The sequence below is a fragment of the Harmonia axyridis genome, chromosome 1 (genome assembly GCF_914767665.1).
Source record: "Harmonia axyridis chromosome 1, icHarAxyr1.1, whole genome shotgun sequence".
NCBI classification, from domain to species: domain Eukaryota; kingdom Metazoa; phylum Arthropoda; class Insecta; order Coleoptera; family Coccinellidae; genus Harmonia; species Harmonia axyridis.
In genome coordinates, this window is record NC_059501.1 from 8,090,529 (window position 1) to 8,112,359 (window position 21,831).

Below are 21,831 nucleotides of genomic sequence, written 5' to 3' on the forward strand. Positions count from 1 at the left end.
CTTGGAATGAAAGACACTCTCCGGAATAATATTTTCATTCTATGTGGAATTTTATTCTATAATGAATTATCCTTTTTTTCGTGATTGGAGTATATCAGTCAGTTTTTTGCACGCATCAATATTTTTTAATGATCATTTAACTTAATATTATTTTGCTTTCCATGAGACAACCTACTTCCTATAATAATTTTCTGATTAGGTATCTACTCACCGATGGGTTTATTCCTCAACGTGAAATAGACTTTTGTCATTATAAACATAGGTTCCTTTTTGCTAGAACTTCGATGCCTCTCATTTTCATAAGCACTGTTAACAATTGACAGATGAGACATAATAAATCTATAATAGAGAATACATATGGTATCGTAAACACCGTTTGATAAAATAGATCATATCGAATGTAACTTGTATGAGAAAAATTCATAACATACCTTAAAAACGACTATCTGGAGAGAAATTGATTGATTCATGTGAGTCTCTTATTTTTGCAAATCAGTCTCATAGATGAATAATACTGCAGTGCACCAACAATCATCGATTGGTAGGCGGGGTTTAGGAATCTCTTCAATCTATGATCAAAAGTAGGTAACTAGAATAAAGAAAATTCAATACCGTGGAAATCATAACTGGGTTGAATTTCTGTGGCACATCATCGAATAACACAATTATTATCGAATTGAACTATCAAATCATATTTTAATAACCGTATTGATATACATATTTCAATAGATTTGAATAAATTGTCTGGAAGCCCTCTTGAAAGATATTGAGATCGGATTGGGGCTTTTTTAGTTATCAGGCCTCTCATATTCTATTTGATTTGAAGAAGATTGGTCAAAGATCTTAGGTATAGGTATTGAAACAAATTCTCCGTAATGATGATATTTTCTACCTGACGTGTAACACCAATAACAATTTCATGCTCTGGGATTGCTATACAGTTATTGCAACACTTGATATTTAGTATATAAATATAATAAAGAAAAATATATCGGAAATAAGTGTTGTTGATATGCATGTTGAAATATATGTATTTTTCATCAATATCTGTTATGATTTTAATCTAATCCAAATAATGTATGATTCCTTTTATATTTTTCAGTACCCAGGAATGCCACTGAGTGCACAAACTTATTCTCAGTCATCCCAATATCAATCAGGTGCCTTAAGCGAAAATCAAAGTACTCAATTGCTACCACAAATCCAACAAACAGTAAGTTAATAATATGTCTTTTATTTTCATCATCACTGTTAACTATTGACAGATGAGGCATCATAAATCTATAATAGAAACATATTCGGTATCATCAATACTATTTGATGAAATAAATCATATCAAATGTAGCTTGTATGAGAAAAGTTCATATGACATACTTAAAAAATGACTATCTGGAGAAAAAATTATTGATTCATGTAAATCTCGTATTGTTGCAATTCACTCTCATATTTTCCAAATTGATATATCGCACCTAAGGTATATACCAACAATAATTTAATTTTCTGCGTTCTGCAAATGCTGCATTTGATATGTAGAGTAATATTATGTTGTATAGAGTGAATATATTGTTTTTTTCTGATCGAACCAATATTGAGCTATATCGCCTTAGTTACCATGTGTCATAACACACTCATATTTCCCAAGGGAAATATGAAACGTCAGTTCATATTTCCCTAGGGAAATATGAAACTATTTCTTTATTTAGTAACAAAATGGAAACTGCAATTGTTGAAATTTCCACTAAAAGTATTTCCACCAGATACAAAGGAAGAAGAAATATCTTGTTCATAATTATTCGACGACGAGACTACAGTTTTCTTGAGAACATTCCTTGCAGCAGCAGTCTCGGACGATTCTCCCAAAACGGTCTTCAAAGATTGTGATGCTGCAGATGGCTCACCCTCCACACCTGCTATCATCTTCGCTACCTTATTTTTGTGCAGCATACTGTCCGCCAGATAGCCTTCTGCAACAGACGAACTTTTCCAACCACCATGTCTCTTGAGTGTTGTCATTGAGGCTCCCGCATCGGCAACCAATGTCGCGGATGTTCGTCTTCCACAATGACCTGTATAGGTTTTCGGATTATCTAAACCCAACCATTCAGCAACCTTACTCGGAATTTTTCCGAAGGTATTTTTGCCGACAGGCTGAAGAGTACACTTCTTATTCCTATAAGCTACGAAGAACCTAAGAACGCCTTGCGGGCGCAACGCTGAATACTCCCTCACCAAACGAGCAGCACCCAGATCTTCTTCATCAATTATAGTGAATATTCTGTTTATATCATTCTTAGTCTTTGAGACTTTGATTATGATTACCGAACCACGATCTTCGATATCTGAAGATAGCATATTCACCAACTCTCGTGTTCTGCAGGCGCCAAAGATTTCCATTATTAAAACAACCTTCAAAATTATGAATGTAAAAATCTTATCAACAGAGGAAATCAAAATGAAACTTTTACCTTATACATCAAAAAAACGTCATTAGGAGCTTCACTCAAGAATGTCTTGAGCTGCTCCCGGGACAACACTGATGATTTTTTAGGAACGTATCCTTTATTTTTGTTCTTAACAAATGCTTCGACTTCATCGAATAATTTGACATCAGTTTTTTCCTTCAAATGTAGCATTGATCTTAACATCGATAGTTTCGGCCATAACGTGTTTGGAGAATATTTCTGGGACTGGGGATCGAATGAATTAATCATACATCAAGAATAACAAGAATCAGAGCAACATACCAAATCTTGGAAATATGCTAACAAAATACTATCGCTCACACCGTCCACCAATTTTTTTCTTTTCCACTCCTGAAAGCATTCGTACTCTTTACTGTAGGCAGCTTGAGATTTGGCTGGAACCAAAGATTCACGGGCCTTTGCCGCTTGAGTTTCGACGTAGTTCGACATTTTTTCATTAATTTTATTTTTGACAAGACGTCAAAATGAAACCAGTCAACCAAGATTCTCAGAAACATGGCCCATAGCAACGTTAAAAATTTAATTATTACAAAAATATACAATCTAATAATAATTTTTCCTTATCAGATTGTTTCAATCAGAAAAAAACTATTGATTACACCACGGGAAATATGAATACATTTCCCTCGGTTGTCTATACATCCCTCGGGCTCCGCCCTCGGGATGTAACTTTGACAACCTCGGGAAATATACTATTCATATTTCCCTAGTTGTAATAATAGCTATAATGTGCATGTTAAAAAATCTGTATTTTCATCAATATCTGTTATGCTTTTGATCTGATCCAAATAATGTATGATTCCCTCTGATTTTTTTAGAACCCAGGAGTTCCACTAAGGTCAGAAACTAATCCTCAGTCATCCCAATATCAGTCAGTTGCATTAAGTGCAAATCAGAGTATTCAACTGCTACCACAAATCCAAACAGTAAGTTGATAATGTGTTTTATTTTCATCATCACTGTTAACAACATGACTGGTGATCATAAATCTTCAACAGAAAACATATTCTGTATCATCAACACTCTTGGATGAGATAAGTCATATCAAATGTAACTTGTATACAGAATGTTCATGAAATACCTTGAAAATGACTATCTGGAGAAAAATTGATTCACGTGAATCTTAGATTTTTGCAAATCAATCTCAAAGAGTACTTATATTTAAAGTCACCAACAATCATTGATTGGTTAGCGGGGTGTTTGAATTTCTTCAATCTATGATCTTCTTCTCCTTGGTGTGCCTTATCCGTTGGTTCTTTTGAACTCAGGAATCTTCGGTTGAAATATATGTACATGTCAAAGACCCACCAACAATAATAGCATGCCCTACGATTGCTACAGTTGTCAGTTATTGTATCACTTGATATATAGTGAATAATAAAAAAAAATGTTATTAGCAGGCAACTTAATATATCATTCTGTATTTCGTATCAATACCTGATATGGTTTTAATCTATTTCTTCTATACCTTTTAGAACCCAGCAGGAGTGCCACTGGGGACACAAACATATCCTCAATCATCCAAATATCAATCAGGTGCATTGAGTGAAAATCAGAGTATGCAATTGCCACCACAGATCCAACAAACTACAGTAAGTTAATAATGTGTTCATTTAAATATCATAATGAAATCATGAAGGGATCCATGTTCATGTTTATGCGAAGTTTAAAATGATAGCATAGTAGGAGTTTTTGTTTGTGATACAGGGTGGATTGTGGTTACTACACACAAACTTGTATACAGGGTGGTCAGTCTCTGGAACCCTGGAAAACGGAAGGTAGGATTTTCTTGAAAATTCGGTCTTGGGTTGGAGCCACTGCTCTATTTATATGAAATATTGTCAACGCTGAAGTGTTACCGCTCATAGTACTAACAATTTCAATATTTTAAATAGAACACTCTGCATATTATTTCTCTTTTCGATTTGCGGTAGCCTCTTGATTTTTTAAGATTTTAACTTCTATTTTCCTATAGTCTCGGTTTTCGAGAAATTGATGAAAGCACTTCTTTTATGTGCAAAACATAGCTGCAATTGAACATTCATCACTTCGGTACCTACTTGAAATTCTAGAAAGCTGAAATATCTATAAATCTATACCTTTACCAATTCTATATTTTAATTTAGATTATGTTTCATTGAAATATGTTTTCATTTTGACTATTTGTTATGATTGTTAATCAAAAATGGTTGTTTTCCTTCAAAAAACAGCATGAATATATCAATTATTGTTTATTTAGGGACCAGAAGGAATGGAATCTTTCCTACCGGTAATGACATCCAATGCAGATGAGGCCTTATACGAAATACTTGGGACTTGGGTGAGTTAGCATTTTCAACTAAAATATTCATAAAAAACAATCATTCACATTATGAGATTTTTTTTGTCCGTTTTTACAAGTGCAAAAGGTTTTGTTCAAAGTGCATTTTTATATTTCAGTTGTATGGATGATATTATGAATCATATTTTTTGTTCGATTGACAGTAAATATTTTTTTGCAGACTCATATCAATCAGCAAAGAATCACCTTTTCTGCTTAGGCAGCAATGTAAGGACTTACCTGCCTAGGCAGCAAAATGATTATTCTTAATGGGATGGAATTAAGATGCATAGAATACCTGGTGTGTTTACTGATTCGATTTTGTTTCAGACTTTTTGAGAGACCCACCTGTTGCTTTGGTGGTGTGCTTCACCAGAGTGCTGTAAGGTGGCGCTCTTTAAAATTTTTCGAATTCCCGCATCTGCCTGGTGCCGTTTAAAAAGGAAATACTGATTTTAGACACTGCAAACATTCACAATAAATTACAATTCAGTTCATATCGAATTTTTACTCAAATGAATGGAATATAATGACAGACCATAGAATATAAAATATTATTGTTCTATACTCAAAGTTCACGACAAGAGCGTAGAAATAGGGGGATACTGGGGGTAATTACACGGTGCTCCTAAATTGGAGATACAAATGAAAATGACAGATTTCCGGATCATTCTAAGAAAAAAAGTCCTATAACATGAGTCCCCAAACATTTTGTTTTGAGATACATGTGTTGATGTTCAAGTTATTTTCTCGTATAACCTTCCCTTCACAAGATATTTAATATGAATTGGCCATAGATATTCCAGTTTAAAGTTTTCACTATGTGATATGCTAATTTTGAATGCAAATCTACAGGGTGATATATTTTCTGGAAGGATGCCTGCTTCCTTCCTCCAAAACTATATTTTGGTGAATGGCTGTTAGTTTAGAAAAATGTAGAAAAAAAAACTCTGGTCCAGTACTACACTTTTTGGTTTGTTATAGTTTTGTCGTATCTGCTATCGATTTCGAGAAAAATCTCTAGTAATCCTCAGGAAAATCCAAATTATTATAAAGATCCAGCTAGTAAGCTCTAATGAATGCATTAATTATAAGTTTTGATATTTATTTACCTAATCTGTAGCGAAGATTAATAATTATTTGATAAACTCTACGACACACTAGAAACAACCTGTATATTGAAAGCAAAGCCTTTGTGGGCTCATATTCATGAAACTTTTTTTTCTCAAAATTATCCAAGCAATTTCTCATTTTCCTTCGTAACTCTTATTTGAGAACAAGGTAAGAACAACGGAATTAGTAACAACAAAAATTATTTCGAGTAATTTGGTTCAAACTTCATTATCAAACTTCTTTTTCTAACATTACAGATATGGATAAAAGTTGTCGTAAGTAATTGCACAAGTGCATCAAAATTACCGATAATTTTGCATGACAGCGTGTTGTCATAAAAACTGCATGAGTTCATTTTCATTTTTGGAGAAAGAGCCCGACACCGAAGGTGGAGGGCTCTTTCTCCAAAAATGAAAATGGCCGAATGCAGTTTTTCAAAGAAAACACGCTGGAATGCGAAATTATCCGGTAATTTTGATGCACGAGTGTAATTCGGGGGAATATTTCCCGAATAAACTGTTACATTACCTGTCAAACTGATTTAGAATGGAATTGCCACAGATTCGAACTGTGTAAGATGCATAGAAACTATGCATCTATGAACAGAACAATTATCGCAGTGCAGTTTCGCTTCCTACAATGCAATTATCGCTGTAATTTTCGATAATTGTTCTCCAGATACATAGAATTTTTGACAGGAGGGAAATATTCGTCAAAATTTTTTTTTTCGATTATCCCTCCCCAAGAAAAAAAATATCTACGCCCTTGGTTCACAAGAGTCGAGAATTGAGAGAAATGTCAAATGTAAACGATGTATGCGCCATCTGAAAAGCCCGCGATCCCTCGAAATCAAGTAGGTATAAATCCGAAAAATCTCCCGTTTTGTCTGAAAGTTTTACAGGTATAAGTAGACACACCAGGTATTCTATGCATCTTAGATGGAATAAAACACTTCATAAGTTGTCAAACTATAATTTTTATTGACATATACATTTCCATAGCAACCAACCACTGCAATTTGTATCAAATTTTGGTTTTATTTATCGATACAGGAAACATAGATAGATTGTGGGAATTGTAATAATTTGCACATACAATATCCTACATAAATAATTATTAATTGGAAACTAAACTTGAAATTTTGGAAATATCGGTAAAAATTGAATTTTTTCACGAGAATCGTTATATATCTTGAAATATCAGTCACAGACCCTTCAAATAAAAACGTTTTTCGATTATCGAGTTATGATCTAAAACGTGACGAAGTGTCAACTCCGTATCTGGAGTCCAGAAGAGAAAGTAGCCTCGAGAAAAATTATCTAATTTTTTTTTCAAAATTTAAGTTAATAACCAATAATTTCTGAAAAAATGTTTTAATCGCCCAACTTCAAGCATTTTCTTGATCTACATAATCATATATCGATTGACACATGGAAGAGTATATTCAGTTCAATAATCGGAAAAAAAATTATATGTTCAACTCGGTAGCCTTCCCTTGCCTCAGCTGAATTCCTAGTCTCACTACGCTCGACTCTGAACTATCAGCCGTGGCAGTCAATCTACTACTTTGCTGTCTAGTAAAAAAAATATCTATTATCTGATTTTGAGAGCTCATTATCCGAACAGGATAGTCAATCATTTAGTGACCTTAGTAGTCGCTTCTGATTCTTGACACTATTACACTCTTTGATATTTATGGAGTAAATCCTTTCACTCTGTTTTTATTCATTCATACTTTTTTAGTCAACTGAACACTCGGCAATACCTCAACCTGATCTCCATCAAGTTCAATCATCTCAATCATCATCTGGAACAAGCGAATATCAAGGTACAGAATCTACAACCAAACTACACAATCCAGTAAGTACAGATAATTTCAAAATGAATTAAAAAGTGGTCTAATTAGTGCATTAAAAATTTGAAGTGAAATATGAAAATCATGTGAAATTTTACTGTTTTATCATTTGGTTTGATTTGTTGGAAGAATAGGGAACATGGAACATCGCAACATTTTGATAGAAATACATACCTATTTTATCCACTTGAGAAAATAATATGGTTGATTCATCCCTCATTTGAGGAGTGAAAATACTTGTAATACCACCACGTGGTAATTTGCGAATGATAAATAAACTATAATTTTGGTAACTTTTCGGTTTTCGCAAAAGAATTGTTTGTCGTATTCTTACAGAGAGCACTTACGTGTTTCAGGAATATTCGTAAAAAAAAATCCTACGAAAATCTCATTGCCAAAAAAGCATAATTCTAATTTCGTGAAAATTTACCAAAAAACTCGAAAAGTAAAGGGTGTTTTTTTTAGAGCTATAGAACTTTAAATAGCAATAAAACAACGATGGATTATTCGATTGACATGAATTTTATTTATCCGCAAGATTATCTTGTGACATTAGATTTAAAATATGATTTCTGGCATATGACCGCCACGGCTAGCTCGGATGTAGTCCAATCTGGATGTCCAATTTTCGATGACTTTTTCCAACATTTGTGGCCGTATATCGGCAATAACACGGCGAATGTTGTCTTCCAAATGGTCAAGGGTTTGTGGCTTATCCGCATAGACCAATGACTTTACATAGCCCCACAGAAATTAGTCTAGCGGTGTTAAATCACAAGATCTTGGAGGCCAATTCACAGGTCCAAAACGTGAAATTAGGCGGTCAACAAACGTGTCTTTCAATAAATCGATTGTGGCACGAGCTGTGTGACATGTTGCGCCGTCTTGTTGGAACCACAGCTCCTGGACATCATGGTTGTTCACTTCAGGAATGAAAAAGTTAGTAATCATGGCTCTATACCGATCACCATTGACTGTAACGTTCATCGTTTTTGAAGAAGTACGGACCAATGATTTCACCAGCCCATAAAGCGCACCAAACAGTCAGTTTTTCTGGATGTAACGGTGTTTTGACATACACTTGAGGATTAGCTTCACTCCAAATGCAGCAGTTTTATTTGTTGACGTAGCCATTCAACCAGAAGTGCGCTTCATCGCTAAACAAAATAAAAAGGACGTAGTGCGCGATACGTACTCCGCACAGAACCATTATTTTCGAAATGAAATTGCACTATTTGCAATTGTTGTTCTGTCGTGAGTCTATTCATGATGAATTGCCAAACCAAACTGAGAATAAGTCACTTGACAACTGTTAATTCGATCGCAATCTTGAACAGTAATGCCAACTTAAAGTTATATACCTCGAAAAAAAACACCCGTTACTTCCCTTCGACCAAAGATGGAATTATTGTAATATTCCTAACTTATACATATCATTCAATCGTGATATTGATAGATCACGAGAATGTCATGTAGTTGTGTTCACTCTTGAGCGAAATGAACTGGATTTTTTCGCATCGATATGTGACAGCGCAAGAAACATGGTTTAATCACTACTCTCATGAGTCGAAGAAAGCGCCATCTGAGTGGAATGCAATTGGTGAAAATCGCCCAAAACAACCAATACCTGAAATAGTCTGCAAAAAAAACAGTTCCTATTCGAAATTTCAAAAATGACCACCCAAAACGGGAAATAAAACGCAAAAGCTTTTGGCATAAGTGGAATTCCCCCTCTAAATCATTGACATTTCATCCCAAACATCTTTTCGTAAGAAATTAACTTTTCGAGATTTTCGACTGATCAAACTCAAAAATCACCCGGTATATCGGGTGTCCCAAGGTGAGTGGCCTATTAGATTATTATGGAAACTATTGATGGTAAAGATTTCAAATTTTGTGGATAGATATTTGGCCATGTAAGGTACATTTTTAAAATAATTTCACATTTCCAGTGTTGCCGGATGTACGACAATTTGGCAACAACTTTGTTATTTTGAATAGGACATCCGGTATTTCTATTTTTTTTATGATACTCCATAAAATATTGAATCTATTCACTCTTACTTGTCCATCCCTATCTTCAACGGTTTTTGAGTTATTAATTATTTTTCGAAATTTTTGATCAAATTGGCGTATTACGAAAATGACTCTAGTTCGTTCAATATTTGAGATTTAAGTCAGAAATTTTGCAAGTCGTTAGATATTGATCTGATCTGTGTCACTGCTCTTGAATTATGGTTGTCAATAATACAGGACGGACCAAAAAAAATCATCATTTGCCAAGTTACAAAATTGTAAAAAAGTCTATTATTTCAAATTAGACACCTAGTATATTTTTCAATTTTTGGAATCAGTACAACACACTCTACAATTTTTCTATTCACGTCCCTATACCTATCTCAACTGGATTCCGAGTTATATGCGTTATATGTGTATATCTTTCTTGAGCCATTATTTATAGAAAAACCTCGGAACAAAACACCTGTTAGGCAATTATTGTTTATTTTGACATTTATGGATTGAACTGATTCATTGATATATCGATCTATGAACCACATAGAGAACATAACAATACAAAAGATATTAACACTTATTGAATCAATGTGAAATCTAATAAACGCATATAACTCGGAATCCAGTTGAGATAGGTATAGGGACGTGAATAGAAAAATTGTAGAGTGTGTTGTACTGATTCCAAAAATTGAAAAATATACTAGGTGTCTAATTTGAAATAATAGACTTTTTTACAATTTTGTAACTTGGCAAATGATGATTTTTTTTGGTCCGTCCTGTATTATTGACAACCATAATTCAAGAGAAGTGACACAGATCAGATCAATATCTAACGACTTGCAAAATTTCTGACTTAAATCTCAAATATTGAACGAACTAGAGTCATTTTCGTAATACGCCAATTTGATCAAAAATTTCGAAAAATAATTAATAACTCAAAAACCGTTGAAGATAGGGATGGAAAAGTAAGAGTGAATAGATTTAATATTTTATGGAGTATCATAAAAAAAATAGAAATACCGGATGTCCTATTCAAAATAACAAAGTTGTTGCCAAATTGTGGTACATCCGGCAATACTTGAAATGTGAAATTATTTTAAAAATGTACCTAACATGGCCAAATATCTATCCACAAAATTTGAAATTTTTACCATCAATAGTTTCCATAATAATCTAATAGGCCACTCACCTTGGGACACCCGATATTCAATATCGACTTTCTTTTTCAATGCAACAGAATTATTTATCTGTTTCAATTCCAGTCGGATTATTCTAATTTCGAATATTTGGTTTAGATTACAGGAAAGTTGAAAAGATTTAACCCCTTTTCACATCGATCTCAAGGATCTAGTGGACCAAGCGAAGGACAAAGAAGACAGTCACGATTGGAGAGAGAAGAAATCCCAGTGAGTTTTTGAACTAAAATATCTTTGAATATAGTAATAGAAAACACTTTGTCTGTCATTATGGCCGAAAGAAGACAATTTAGTTTTTGAGTGCATCAATTGAAGAATATCTTTTTTCGGCGATAACTCCAGAACGCCTGAAGCTATCGCTTTGCGACCTTCTGTTTTTTTCATACAAATTTGATGGGATTTCTGTTTCTGTCAGAACTTAAAGACACAATTTGGTTTTTCGCAGTGCATCAGTTGAAGTATATCTTCTTTCGGCCATAACTTTAGAACGCCTGAAACTATCGCTTTTGCAAACAGGTTTTTTCATACAAAATTGATGGAACTTCTGTTTCTGTCAGGAAAATCCTATCATTGCATTTGAAATTTCGGAGTAAAATGAACAAAACAATGAACTTCTGACTTAGCGCCCCCTATCGAAAGCAGCAAAAACAAATTCATCATGAGTATATTTTGCCCTCAATCAACAAGATATTTTCTTTCAGACGAGATCTTATTTGCTCAAAAATGTCGACCCAAACTGAAGTTACAGGCATTTCAATCAGTCAGATTTCTCCCTTTCACCTACCCTTATTTGATGTCGTAAAATCGAAAGTGACAATTTAAAAAGATAGAGAATTTTTTAAGGATTACAGTCATTATATTTTTTCTTCAACTTCATATGAAACATTTTCGAGTAAAATTCATTTTTCTACTCGACGGTAGCTATTTCGTGTATGTACACTTTAGTGATGAAAATTTTAGTCTCTACGAAGAGTGGATCCTGAGATATAGCCGCTTACCTCGCTTATTTGCCCACCCTGTACATATAATATTCATGAAAACATTAGTTTTGGCCCTTAATTTCTGAAATTGCCAAACATTAGGGATTTGTTACATCAATACAGGATGAAGGCGCACAATATTCGAAAAAACTATAAATGATGGTAAAAATAATAATAATGTTCATCAATAAACCTAATATTGATATTAAAATATTGAGTTTTCTACTGCACTCATAGTTTCAGTAGTTTGAGTGTTATTACTTGTGAGGAGTAACAAAGCACCTCATATTCAATTTCGCTAAGCAATAGAAAGAAATGTGAAAAGAATTCATGGACGACATCATTCATAATAGATTCATTTTTCGTCGTAAGGATCGTATGGTGGACAATTTTGAAAGTTAATTCTCTTTAAATCTCAACATTTTCGTGTGGATTTTCATCAATTCAAATTTTGCTATTCTGTTCGTTAAACTTACCTAACCACACCAAAAATGAGCTTTTCCTCGATGAAATTTTTCATCATTTCCAAGTTGTTCAATAGCAAAATCAGAGAATAAACAAGGTTTTTAATAATATGAGGTCTTTAGTTTTTGAACCAGTTGAATTTTTTAAGGACGTAAACTCAAATCTTTACCTGGAAATCTCCATGTTATTAGAGAAAGATTTTATATTATTCATTCTAGAGAATGACGTGGAACAGATAATTTCAAATTTTACTAGCTGCTTTGAAATCAATATTCTGGTATTTATGTAAAGAAAATTCTCTTTCAAATTTGTCCACAATATGGCGAATAGTGAGTCGACTGATTGCTATAAAATAATTCAACAATTTATAAACGTTTTCCAAAGGTGTATCTATCCATAATTAAATGGTATAACCTACTGAATCCAAATGAGTTAAGAAATGAAAAAAAAAATAGAATACACAGGGTAGCCATTATGATTGTTGTAAAATGTATCATTCATATTGGAAAACCAGTTGCAAAGAATTTTTTGCCTTGACTTGAATAGGCAAGGCATTCTATGATAAAGGCCAATATACTTGGTTGAAAGGAAACAAGAATGCCTTTTATTGGCCGAAAACTTTTCCGTGTTCACCTATAACAAGGTGTTTCGAGAGATCTAAGTGACCATTTTGGTCCTCTGTTACCTATCCAGCTCTAAAGCAATATTTCATTGAGATAATCTCTCATTTGTCGAGAATAATGTTGTGGAGCGTAATCTCATTGATATACATTAAGGAAAGACAAAGGATGGAGGTTCCTAAATCAATAGATGGCTGGTTTAATTTATTTTATTATATTTCTTGTTTTTGTTCATTCGTACATCGAAAGTTTTATTATCAATTGAACTTTATTTAGCCTTCAGGAGGGTCATCAACTTCAAAATATGATCATCTTCATCAACCTGTACCTGGTCAAGCTGAACCAGTTAGCTTGTTGGAACGGTTGCTCTCACAACCAAGGGATACGGTGAGTTGATAATTTCAGTTATGAAATCTTCTGAGGAATAGATATCCTTTCATGAAATGTCCATAATTTTTGAAACTCATTCTTGTTCTAATTATGTACTGCATCATTTACCATTGATAACTTGATTCCGATGTATAACCAGTCGAATACAGGGTGTCCCGGGAAGAATGCGACAAATGAATACCATAAATTAAGGTCATCATGAAGGACCCGTATCAAGATGTTTCAATCGCCTGAGTGCCTTCGTTGGGGATATACAGGGTGATGTTCATCTTATGGGTGAAATTTTATACTTCAATAACTTTTTAACTAATCGACCGAATAATATCGCCTTCCTCCAATATTTCTGAAATCGAATAAATCAGATCCGGACTAACACAATTTTAGACTTTTTCTATTTTCGTGAATATTGGATCACTCTGTACGTCAATATCACAACGAATTAATTCATAATCAACATTCTAAAACTCAAAAATGCTTGCTACCGTCATACAGGGTGACCAATAAACATTCCCTCATGAAGTACAACCGATTCAACCGAATAAGAAGCGAAATCTGTGAAACAACTATATCATATCAACGTGCTCAAAAATGTATTAAAATGGAGGAATATCATTTTGAACAATATCTGCTGAACTGAAAATATTTTATTTTTGATTCATTGTTTTAAAGATCAAATATTTTCAATATATTTGTTGTTTTTGTTTTATTCTTTATCCAGTTTGTTGAATGAAAGTTCTCTTAAATAATTTGAGGAGAATTCAGGTGAGACATTCGTGAAGGGTGAAACAACTTCAATTTTCGAAATAATTTCACCGATAAATTCAAGATATTTTGAACTATGAAATTTCCTTCATAAAGAAATGTTTATTGATCACCCTGAATGATGGCGCCAAGCAGAGATTCAAAATTTTTATTATGAATTAATTCTTTGTGGTTAGGAAAACGGAAAAAAATCATAATATCAACATTCAGGGATATTCAATATTCAAAAAAATAAAAAAGATCTTAAATTCTCCTAGTCCGGATCTGATTTACTCGATTTCAGAAATATTGAAGGAAGGCGATAGTAAAGGTCGACAAAACTTGAAAAATTGAAATTATTCGGTGGATTTCTTGAAGAGTTATTGAATTAAAAAAATTCCACTCATAAGAGAATGTTCATTGATCACGCTGTATGACCGTGCCAAGCAGAGATTTGGAATTTTCATAATGAATTAATTGTTTGTGGTTCCGAAGATGGAAAAAAATCATAATGTTCACGTACAGGGTGATCCAATAGTCACGAAAATAGGAAAAGTCTAAAATTTTCCTAGTCCGGAACTGATTTACTCGAATTCAGAAATATTGAAGGAAGGCGATAGGAAAGGGTGACAAAACTTCAAAATTTGAGATAATTCGGTCGATTAGTTAAAGAGTTATCGAACAGTAAAATTACTAATGAGATGAACATTATCCTGTATATCCCAATCGAAGGCACTCAGGCGATTGAAACCTTTTGATATGGGCCCTCCATGATGACTAATTCATGGTATTCGTTTGTCGCATTCTTCCCGGGACACCCTGTATATTGAAATGTTTTTTTTTCAATTATTGCGTAGTATATATATATATATATATATATATATATATATATATATATATATCTGTTATATTTCGAATGAAAATTATTTCGATTGAACTTGTTTAAGGCTTCTGAAGAAGAGGGATATCAATTGTATCGACGTCTCCATCTCCAACAACCACAATCTCATATTTCTGGATTAGGAGCAAGTCAGATAACACCATCTCTCAGTCAAACGCAACCAATCCCGGTAAGTGAATGGTATTTCGCAGATTTCAACTCGATTTTTTGTTTCTCTTCGATTCATTTTATTATATAATGTCATGATTGTTAGAACTTATAAAAATTGAATGTTTCTGGCAGCTAATGTCGAAATTTAATCACGATTAATTACTGAAATTACTGAGTTATTTTATGTAATTATGGTTAGATTAATGTTAGATTTAGATTTAATTAAGGAGTTTTCGTTTCACTGCGACCTAATGGTCTATTGTGCCCCCCATCAGAGCTATTATCTCCATGAAGTGATCAACAGCTCGCCTTCCAGTTCCAGAGTTCTGATGAACTCCAATATCTGGGATGACTTCAAGAAGGTTAATTCCTCACTTCTATAAGTTTCTTGTCCAACCCAAGGCAGGTTTTGCGTTGGCTAGCGATGGCGAAGCATTCCGTCACCAGGTGATCCTGAATTTCTTCGTCCCCCCCACAGAATCTGCACTCGTTATTTTCTGTCAGACCCATTTTCATGAGGTGTTTCCTAAGGCGACAATGCCCTGTGAGGAATCCAGTGAGGAGGTGCAGCATATGCCTACTAAGAACCAGATACTTCTTTGAGTCAAAGTTTCGAAGAAACTTTTTGGAGTGATCCAAACCAGGAAGATTCCTCCAGAGTTTTTCTCTTTCGGTTACCTCCTTTCCTGAAACTCTTTCTTGTAGGTGCATTTGTCTACACCACAGAAAGGTTCCGGGCCGATGAAAGGAGTTTGTGCTTCTTTTCAGGCAAATGTGTTGGCCTCTTCATTCCCTCTAATTCTCGATTGGCCGGGAACAAAGATTAAAAGACCCTGTTATCTTACCTATTTCATTAAGTTTTCTTCGGCTCTCCAATGCCATCTTAGAATCGATGATAGAGATTAAAGTTGATAGAACGCGTATTTATTGACATGTTGCGATTTGATCCATATATTTCGAGTATTTATGCTAAGTTGAGTCATTTTTGAGGCAATTGAAATTTGGGATCAAGAACATTTAACTTTCAGTGAGCTAAGCTGGATAGAGGATCTTTTGGAATCAAATCATGGATATGAAAGTTGATATTTTTGGTGGATGTAATCAAAATGAAATGTCGATATTCTTGTTATAAGAAAGCCGTTTCTCGAAAACAGAGCTCGAAAACTGATGTATTTTCAGAGATCCTATAAAAAGATATTGAGTTTGAACAGTTCTGTTCTGTACAGGGTATACCAAATTCCATGCTCACTGAAAGCATCTCGAAAGCTATAAGAGCTCCGAGCTCTGTTTTCTTGATTTGTTCTCGGGTTACAGGGCGTTTCTGAGAAATGCTACATCTTTTGAATATCCCCAACAGAAACCAAGATACATCATTTTTCAGAAATCCCCTTTAACTCGAGAACGAATCAAGATTTCTATGATCTACCTTTTGATATTTTATTATTCCGAAAAAAGAGCTCAGGGTCTTATAGCTTTCGAGATGCTTTCAGTTAGCATGGAATTTGGGACACCCTGTACAATGCATCTACATTCTACAACACTCGGCTCCTTCGCCATTTCGCGGCATCGCTTCATTTGATAATTTTGAAATTTGCTGTCTAAAATCGTTAGTTTTGATGACCTTGTGGAAATATGGGACACAATTATTAAATATCTATATTGTCATCGGTCCGTGATAAGTGCACAAAGTTCTGTTATATGTAAAGACAAAGATGAAGACATGTTGAAGATCGCAAGAGACTAGAATATCTACTAACTGAAAATGTAACATCCAGGAGGAGCTGTTCAAATTTTGATTTTTTTTAGTGAAATATAGATAGTATGGCAAGGGGTAATGGATTAAATTTAGAGGAAAAACGAAGGGTTTACAATATTTTCCAATGAATTTGTTAATAATGGGTTTGTCCACCGCGATTCTCTATACACTCCCCAACATATCTCGGCATTGATGCAATAAGATGGTCTATTTCTTCTTGAGAGCTTCATGTCTTAGAACCGTCAAAGTCCTTGGAGGCTGGGGTAAATTTTCAAGCCTTCTACCATGATGTACCAAACTTGCTCTATGAGCGACAGATTGGAGAATCTGGGCGGCCATGGCAAAATATTCATATGGGTCGCATCGAAAAAGTTTGAACTAACTCTAGCACAGGAGGTCGGGCATTATCTTGCTGAAATATTGGATTCTCGAGCCGGTTAACTTAAGGGAGAACATATGGCTTTACTTTTTCTTGGAGGTAACGCAGCGCTGTCTTGTGACCTCGAATAAAGACTAAAGATGACCTTACTTGCATGTGCAATAGCACCCCATACCATAACGCCTACTGTCCGGTGTACATGACGCTCAACAACAAAGTGAGGTTCACGTCTGTCTCCCCGACGTCGTCCAACCCTTCTTCGGCCATCATGTGCACCCAAGGAGAATCGAGATTCATCAGAAAAGACGACATGATGCCTTGTGCCCTTCCGACATCCGGTGCGTACTCTTCTTCGATTTTGAACATTATCGAACCACGCTTGACAACATCTCATAACAGTAGTTGGATTTCTGTTTGGACGGTTAGCGATTTCTCGAAATGACAACCCCGCCTCTGGTAGACCAATATTTCGACCTCTTTATAATTTACTTAGCTTGCGATAAATTCCGCGTACACGTGCTCTAGGCATTTTAACAACAACTGAACATCGACTTTGGATCTCCTCGAACAGCTGGTTTGCTGTGAAATTTGAAAAACTGCGAAAAACGACTACAATATTTAAGTTTTTTAATTGTTCACATGAAAAAACCTTCACGAATTTTTTTTCGAAATTCAATCATTTTCTCCTTGCTATACTATCTATGTTTTACCAGAAAATATTTAAAATTTAAACAGCTCCTTCTGGGTGTTGCAGTTTCTTTGTCAGTTAGTATATGACTATATGCAGAACTACAGAACCAAATAATGTTCTGTAAATAAGTTCAAAATGATATACAATTATGGTTGATGATGACATATTACAATTATGGTTTCGAATTTCTGGCTTGCTTTCATTTTTGTTTTGATTTATGTCCACATTAAATTAACGTATTTGAAACTGTCATTATATTCTTATAGGGCGCTGAGGAACCGATGATATCTCAACCACAAACTCATCAGTTGGAATATCAAACTGGACCCATTGAAAGTCAGATGACACAATCACAATCCCAAGTGCAGCATGGTGGAGTAAGTTTACAACTTCATTTGCAAATCATTCGGAAGGTATTTTGATCGACTTTTTTTCTAGGCTGCTGAAGAACCATTGTATCATCATTTTAGTGTTTTTGATACGGAGGAAACCGAAAACAGTTTAGTTCACATTTTAATCGAAGTTCCACAGGCTAGTGTAAGTGTATAAAATTCGATTTTTTCAAAACACATTACTGAACCAACAACAACCATTGTTTTATCATCACCAAAATGCTATAATCTCCGGTTTTCGTGAGATATTGCAAAGTTATTCAATTAATAACCCAATCACGCTGAAAAAATTTCAATTCAATAAAATATGAATTCAGTCGATTTTGAGAAAAATGCATATTTTCTTCAATATAACGAAATATTCCTTTCAGAGTTCACGACGAAATTTAGAAGTTCCTCTTTGTCCGCCTCAGTACTATTATGTGGGATCAGAAGGAACTATGAACATATTCTTAAAAACAATGCCGCACAATCCAGTAAGTTGATGGTCCAATTTCATTATGAAGAACAGAATTCATTTAGTAAACGTATACCTTCGTATGATGATAAAGTTATATACAGTCCATTCAGGAATTATTGACATCGAAGTAGACCATGAACGTTTAGTCGCGGCTTTATTTCTGGTTACAAAAATATCACTAAAAATTGCTATGGTTCATCATAGAAATAACCAGTTTAAATTATTTTCATCATTTTTGTATCCGAAAGATCCTTAATTTTCAAAATTACGATAATTACGAAGGGACGCATACAGTCATGATTTCATAAATTAAAATTCAGATTATATAACGTAAAAATATAGAGAAATGCTTTATCATTTTAAGGAAATCCAATAAAGAGATATCTATTCATTTAAGAGTCGCCCATGAAAGATCCCATTGAAGATCATTAAAATATGCATATTCCTTTTCACCAAAGGCTCTTCAAAAATTGTTGCATTACTGATGGACACTAGATACCAACCTGCTTGCAAAATTCTTATCAAATAACTCTTATTGGTCATTTTAACTGTGGTGTCTAAACTGGTGAAGAAAACAGAAAAAACTGGTTGATAAATTTAAATAGTGTGGCTTAGTGAATGGAAGAGCCATATCAAAATAAGACAGAAATAAAATTCAAAGAATCCATTTAGTGTATGAAAAATTTTGACATCTCAATTGTACTGTAACTTTCAAAATTGGAACCAATTTATCAGCCGATGTGTAAATTACTTTCTAAAGTCACTATTTATTGAAACTGTTCATGACATGAATGATTGATTAAACTTGTATGAAAAATATAGGTACTATTTTTACTTGAGTTTTCTGTTTTTTATTGAAATGCTTTTATACTAGTTTCTATTAAATTACATGAATTATTTTGCCCATAACAGCTTTAACTCACTCACTAAAAGCATTTTTGCATGAAATTATTCTTAATTTGTGAATTTTAAAATTTTATTGCATTCTATTATTATCTTCAAGTGGGTAAGAGGTGAAGAAATTATTGAAGTTACTCTTCTGAATATATTTTTCGATTAAATACTCAGTAAAAATTCTATAAAGCAATTGGAATTTATTAGATTTTTGGATTACTCATTGAAGAACAAAAAACAGATATAACAATACTTAATTTCAATATAGAATATAAATAAACTATAGATGCAATGCCAGGACTTTGTTTAGCAATCCAATTATAAAATAATTCTCTCTTCATAGATTTATATAATCCTCATGATCACCACTGTCAAAACAAAACATCCAGGTAAAAATCCAAATATCCAGCATTCAAAATAGTGCTCCTACTTTTACCCTTGAATATACTAGAAAAACATTTTGTTTTCTTTCTAGAGTCCACTGTTGAATAATGCTGGCATTTTCAAATGACCAAGTTTCCTCCAGATAAATGAATTTCACATTTTGTTGCAAATATTCTCCGTATTCACCATAAAAAGAAGAATTTTCCTTTTTTTAACTGTTTTGAACTTGTAACCAATTAAGTTTATGTAATGTTGTCTTCGATTGATTAAAATCCAGATGCTTTTTGGTCAAATTTCATCCAGGCTGATATATTGGTTGCTTTTGGCTCAGCTTCTGGTAACAATCAAATCATTCAATGATTCTTTGAAGGTGAAATCGTATTGCACAGGTTTTCTTCCACTAATAATCCAGGTTGTAATGACTTGCCTTCTTCTTTTTTCAAACAGTACTGTGAGAAATACTCAAATAAACTAATCAATGTGTGTTTGAAATTGATACAACTTTTAAGTTTCAAAATCTCTTCGATCAAAACCAATAACACAAACAAACTGAAATCTAACCTCCTGTCAATGACATTTCCAATGCCAACCCGAAATCTGCAATTCAAAATGTTACTGAATGAGCCAGTACCAACTTAATTTCGATTTTCCAAAGCCACCCGGGATGTCAATAATTCCTGAATGGACTGTAAATATCTCTCCCTCTATTTCAGTACCGTAATGAGTTCATTACATTACTAGAAACAGTGCTCTAATGAAATCCTTATAGCATTCTTTTTGGTTATATTTTTGTTTTGTGGTTCTTATTTTATGTGATGAGCATCACGGGCGTAGCCAGGGGGGGGGGGTTCAAACCCCCCCGAAATATTTAAGATGTCAAAATTTATTAAAACGAAAAGCCAAGTTAACAGGAGTATATACACTGTGTCCGTGAAGTATGGAACAAATTAATTTTTTGCTAAACAGACCGTTTTAAGAAATAATCCTGAAACACGTCGATTTTTTATTTTAATTTACCATATTTTAAAATAATAATCTAATATACAGCGTGAATTACTGTTGAATAATGACGTCACCGTCATTTTTTCAAATGGAACACCCCATTTTGTCCCAATTTTCCGATTACTCTAGCTGAGCTGATTCCAAAAATGTATCACATGTTGATTCCAATTAGTAGAGGGTGGTCAAAAATACAATAGTTTTGTGTGTGCTCATAAAGTAACGCGTAACATACTTTATTAGTTGAATTAACAATATTATCAAAAATACTTATTGTCTAGCGGCAATTGGTTTGAATGTAACACCATGTAGTTTGTTACATTTTTAGATCAATAAAAATGAGCTGTTTCCAAACATGTTTGGTACTTGTGATCTTGCAGACAGAATATGCAAGAAATTATTCCTTATTTTTATACATTTTTATTAATCTAAACATGTAACAAACTACAGGGTGTTACCCTGTTTTTCATCGATTTATTTTCTTTGTTGATGAGGTACAGAATTCGAATCTGAGGTTTGCTACCAAAATTTCATGATAAAACATTGAAAAAATGCAAAAAAGGTGAAAATTTTCATGTTTTGTCGGTTTTTTCCATATAAATTTTCTATTGAATAAATACTACGATGGTATTTATTTCCTAAATATATT

General features: G+C 33.7%; 1 protein-coding gene and 1 long non-coding RNA gene across 51 annotated transcripts in view; one reads left to right on the forward strand and one right to left on the reverse strand.

Annotated features, from left to right (window-relative positions):
- Window positions 1-21,831, forward strand: part of LOC123688812 — a 155,937-nt gene that overhangs the window by 130,487 nt on the left and 3,619 nt on the right. For 49 of the 50 annotated variants that reach the window (XM_045627497.1, XM_045627484.1, XM_045627520.1 and 46 more), the window contains 11 exons: window positions 1,103-1,213; window positions 3,302-3,409; window positions 3,959-4,075; window positions 4,723-4,803; window positions 7,660-7,776; window positions 11,080-11,190; window positions 13,322-13,432; window positions 15,124-15,246; window positions 18,320-18,430; window positions 18,492-18,590; window positions 18,817-18,921. In XM_045627497.1, coding sequence (XP_045483453.1) covers window positions 1,103-1,213; window positions 3,302-3,409; window positions 3,959-4,075; window positions 4,723-4,803; window positions 7,660-7,776; window positions 11,080-11,190; window positions 13,322-13,432; window positions 15,124-15,246; window positions 18,320-18,430; window positions 18,492-18,590; window positions 18,817-18,921 — 1,194 coding nt within the window. The remainder of the gene's footprint in view (window positions 1-1,102; window positions 1,214-3,301; window positions 3,410-3,958; window positions 4,076-4,722; window positions 4,804-7,659; window positions 7,777-11,079; window positions 11,191-13,321; window positions 13,433-15,123; window positions 15,247-18,319; window positions 18,431-18,491; window positions 18,591-18,816; window positions 18,922-21,831) is intronic. The other variant, XM_045627530.1, reaches the window with a different exon arrangement.
- LOC123688814 lies at window positions 274-5,087 on the reverse strand. Its single transcript, XR_006750115.1, has 3 exons — window positions 5,044-5,087; window positions 432-589; window positions 274-339 (listed from the first exon to the last, which is right to left on the reverse strand). It is a non-coding gene; the product is annotated as an uncharacterized LOC123688814 (long non-coding RNA).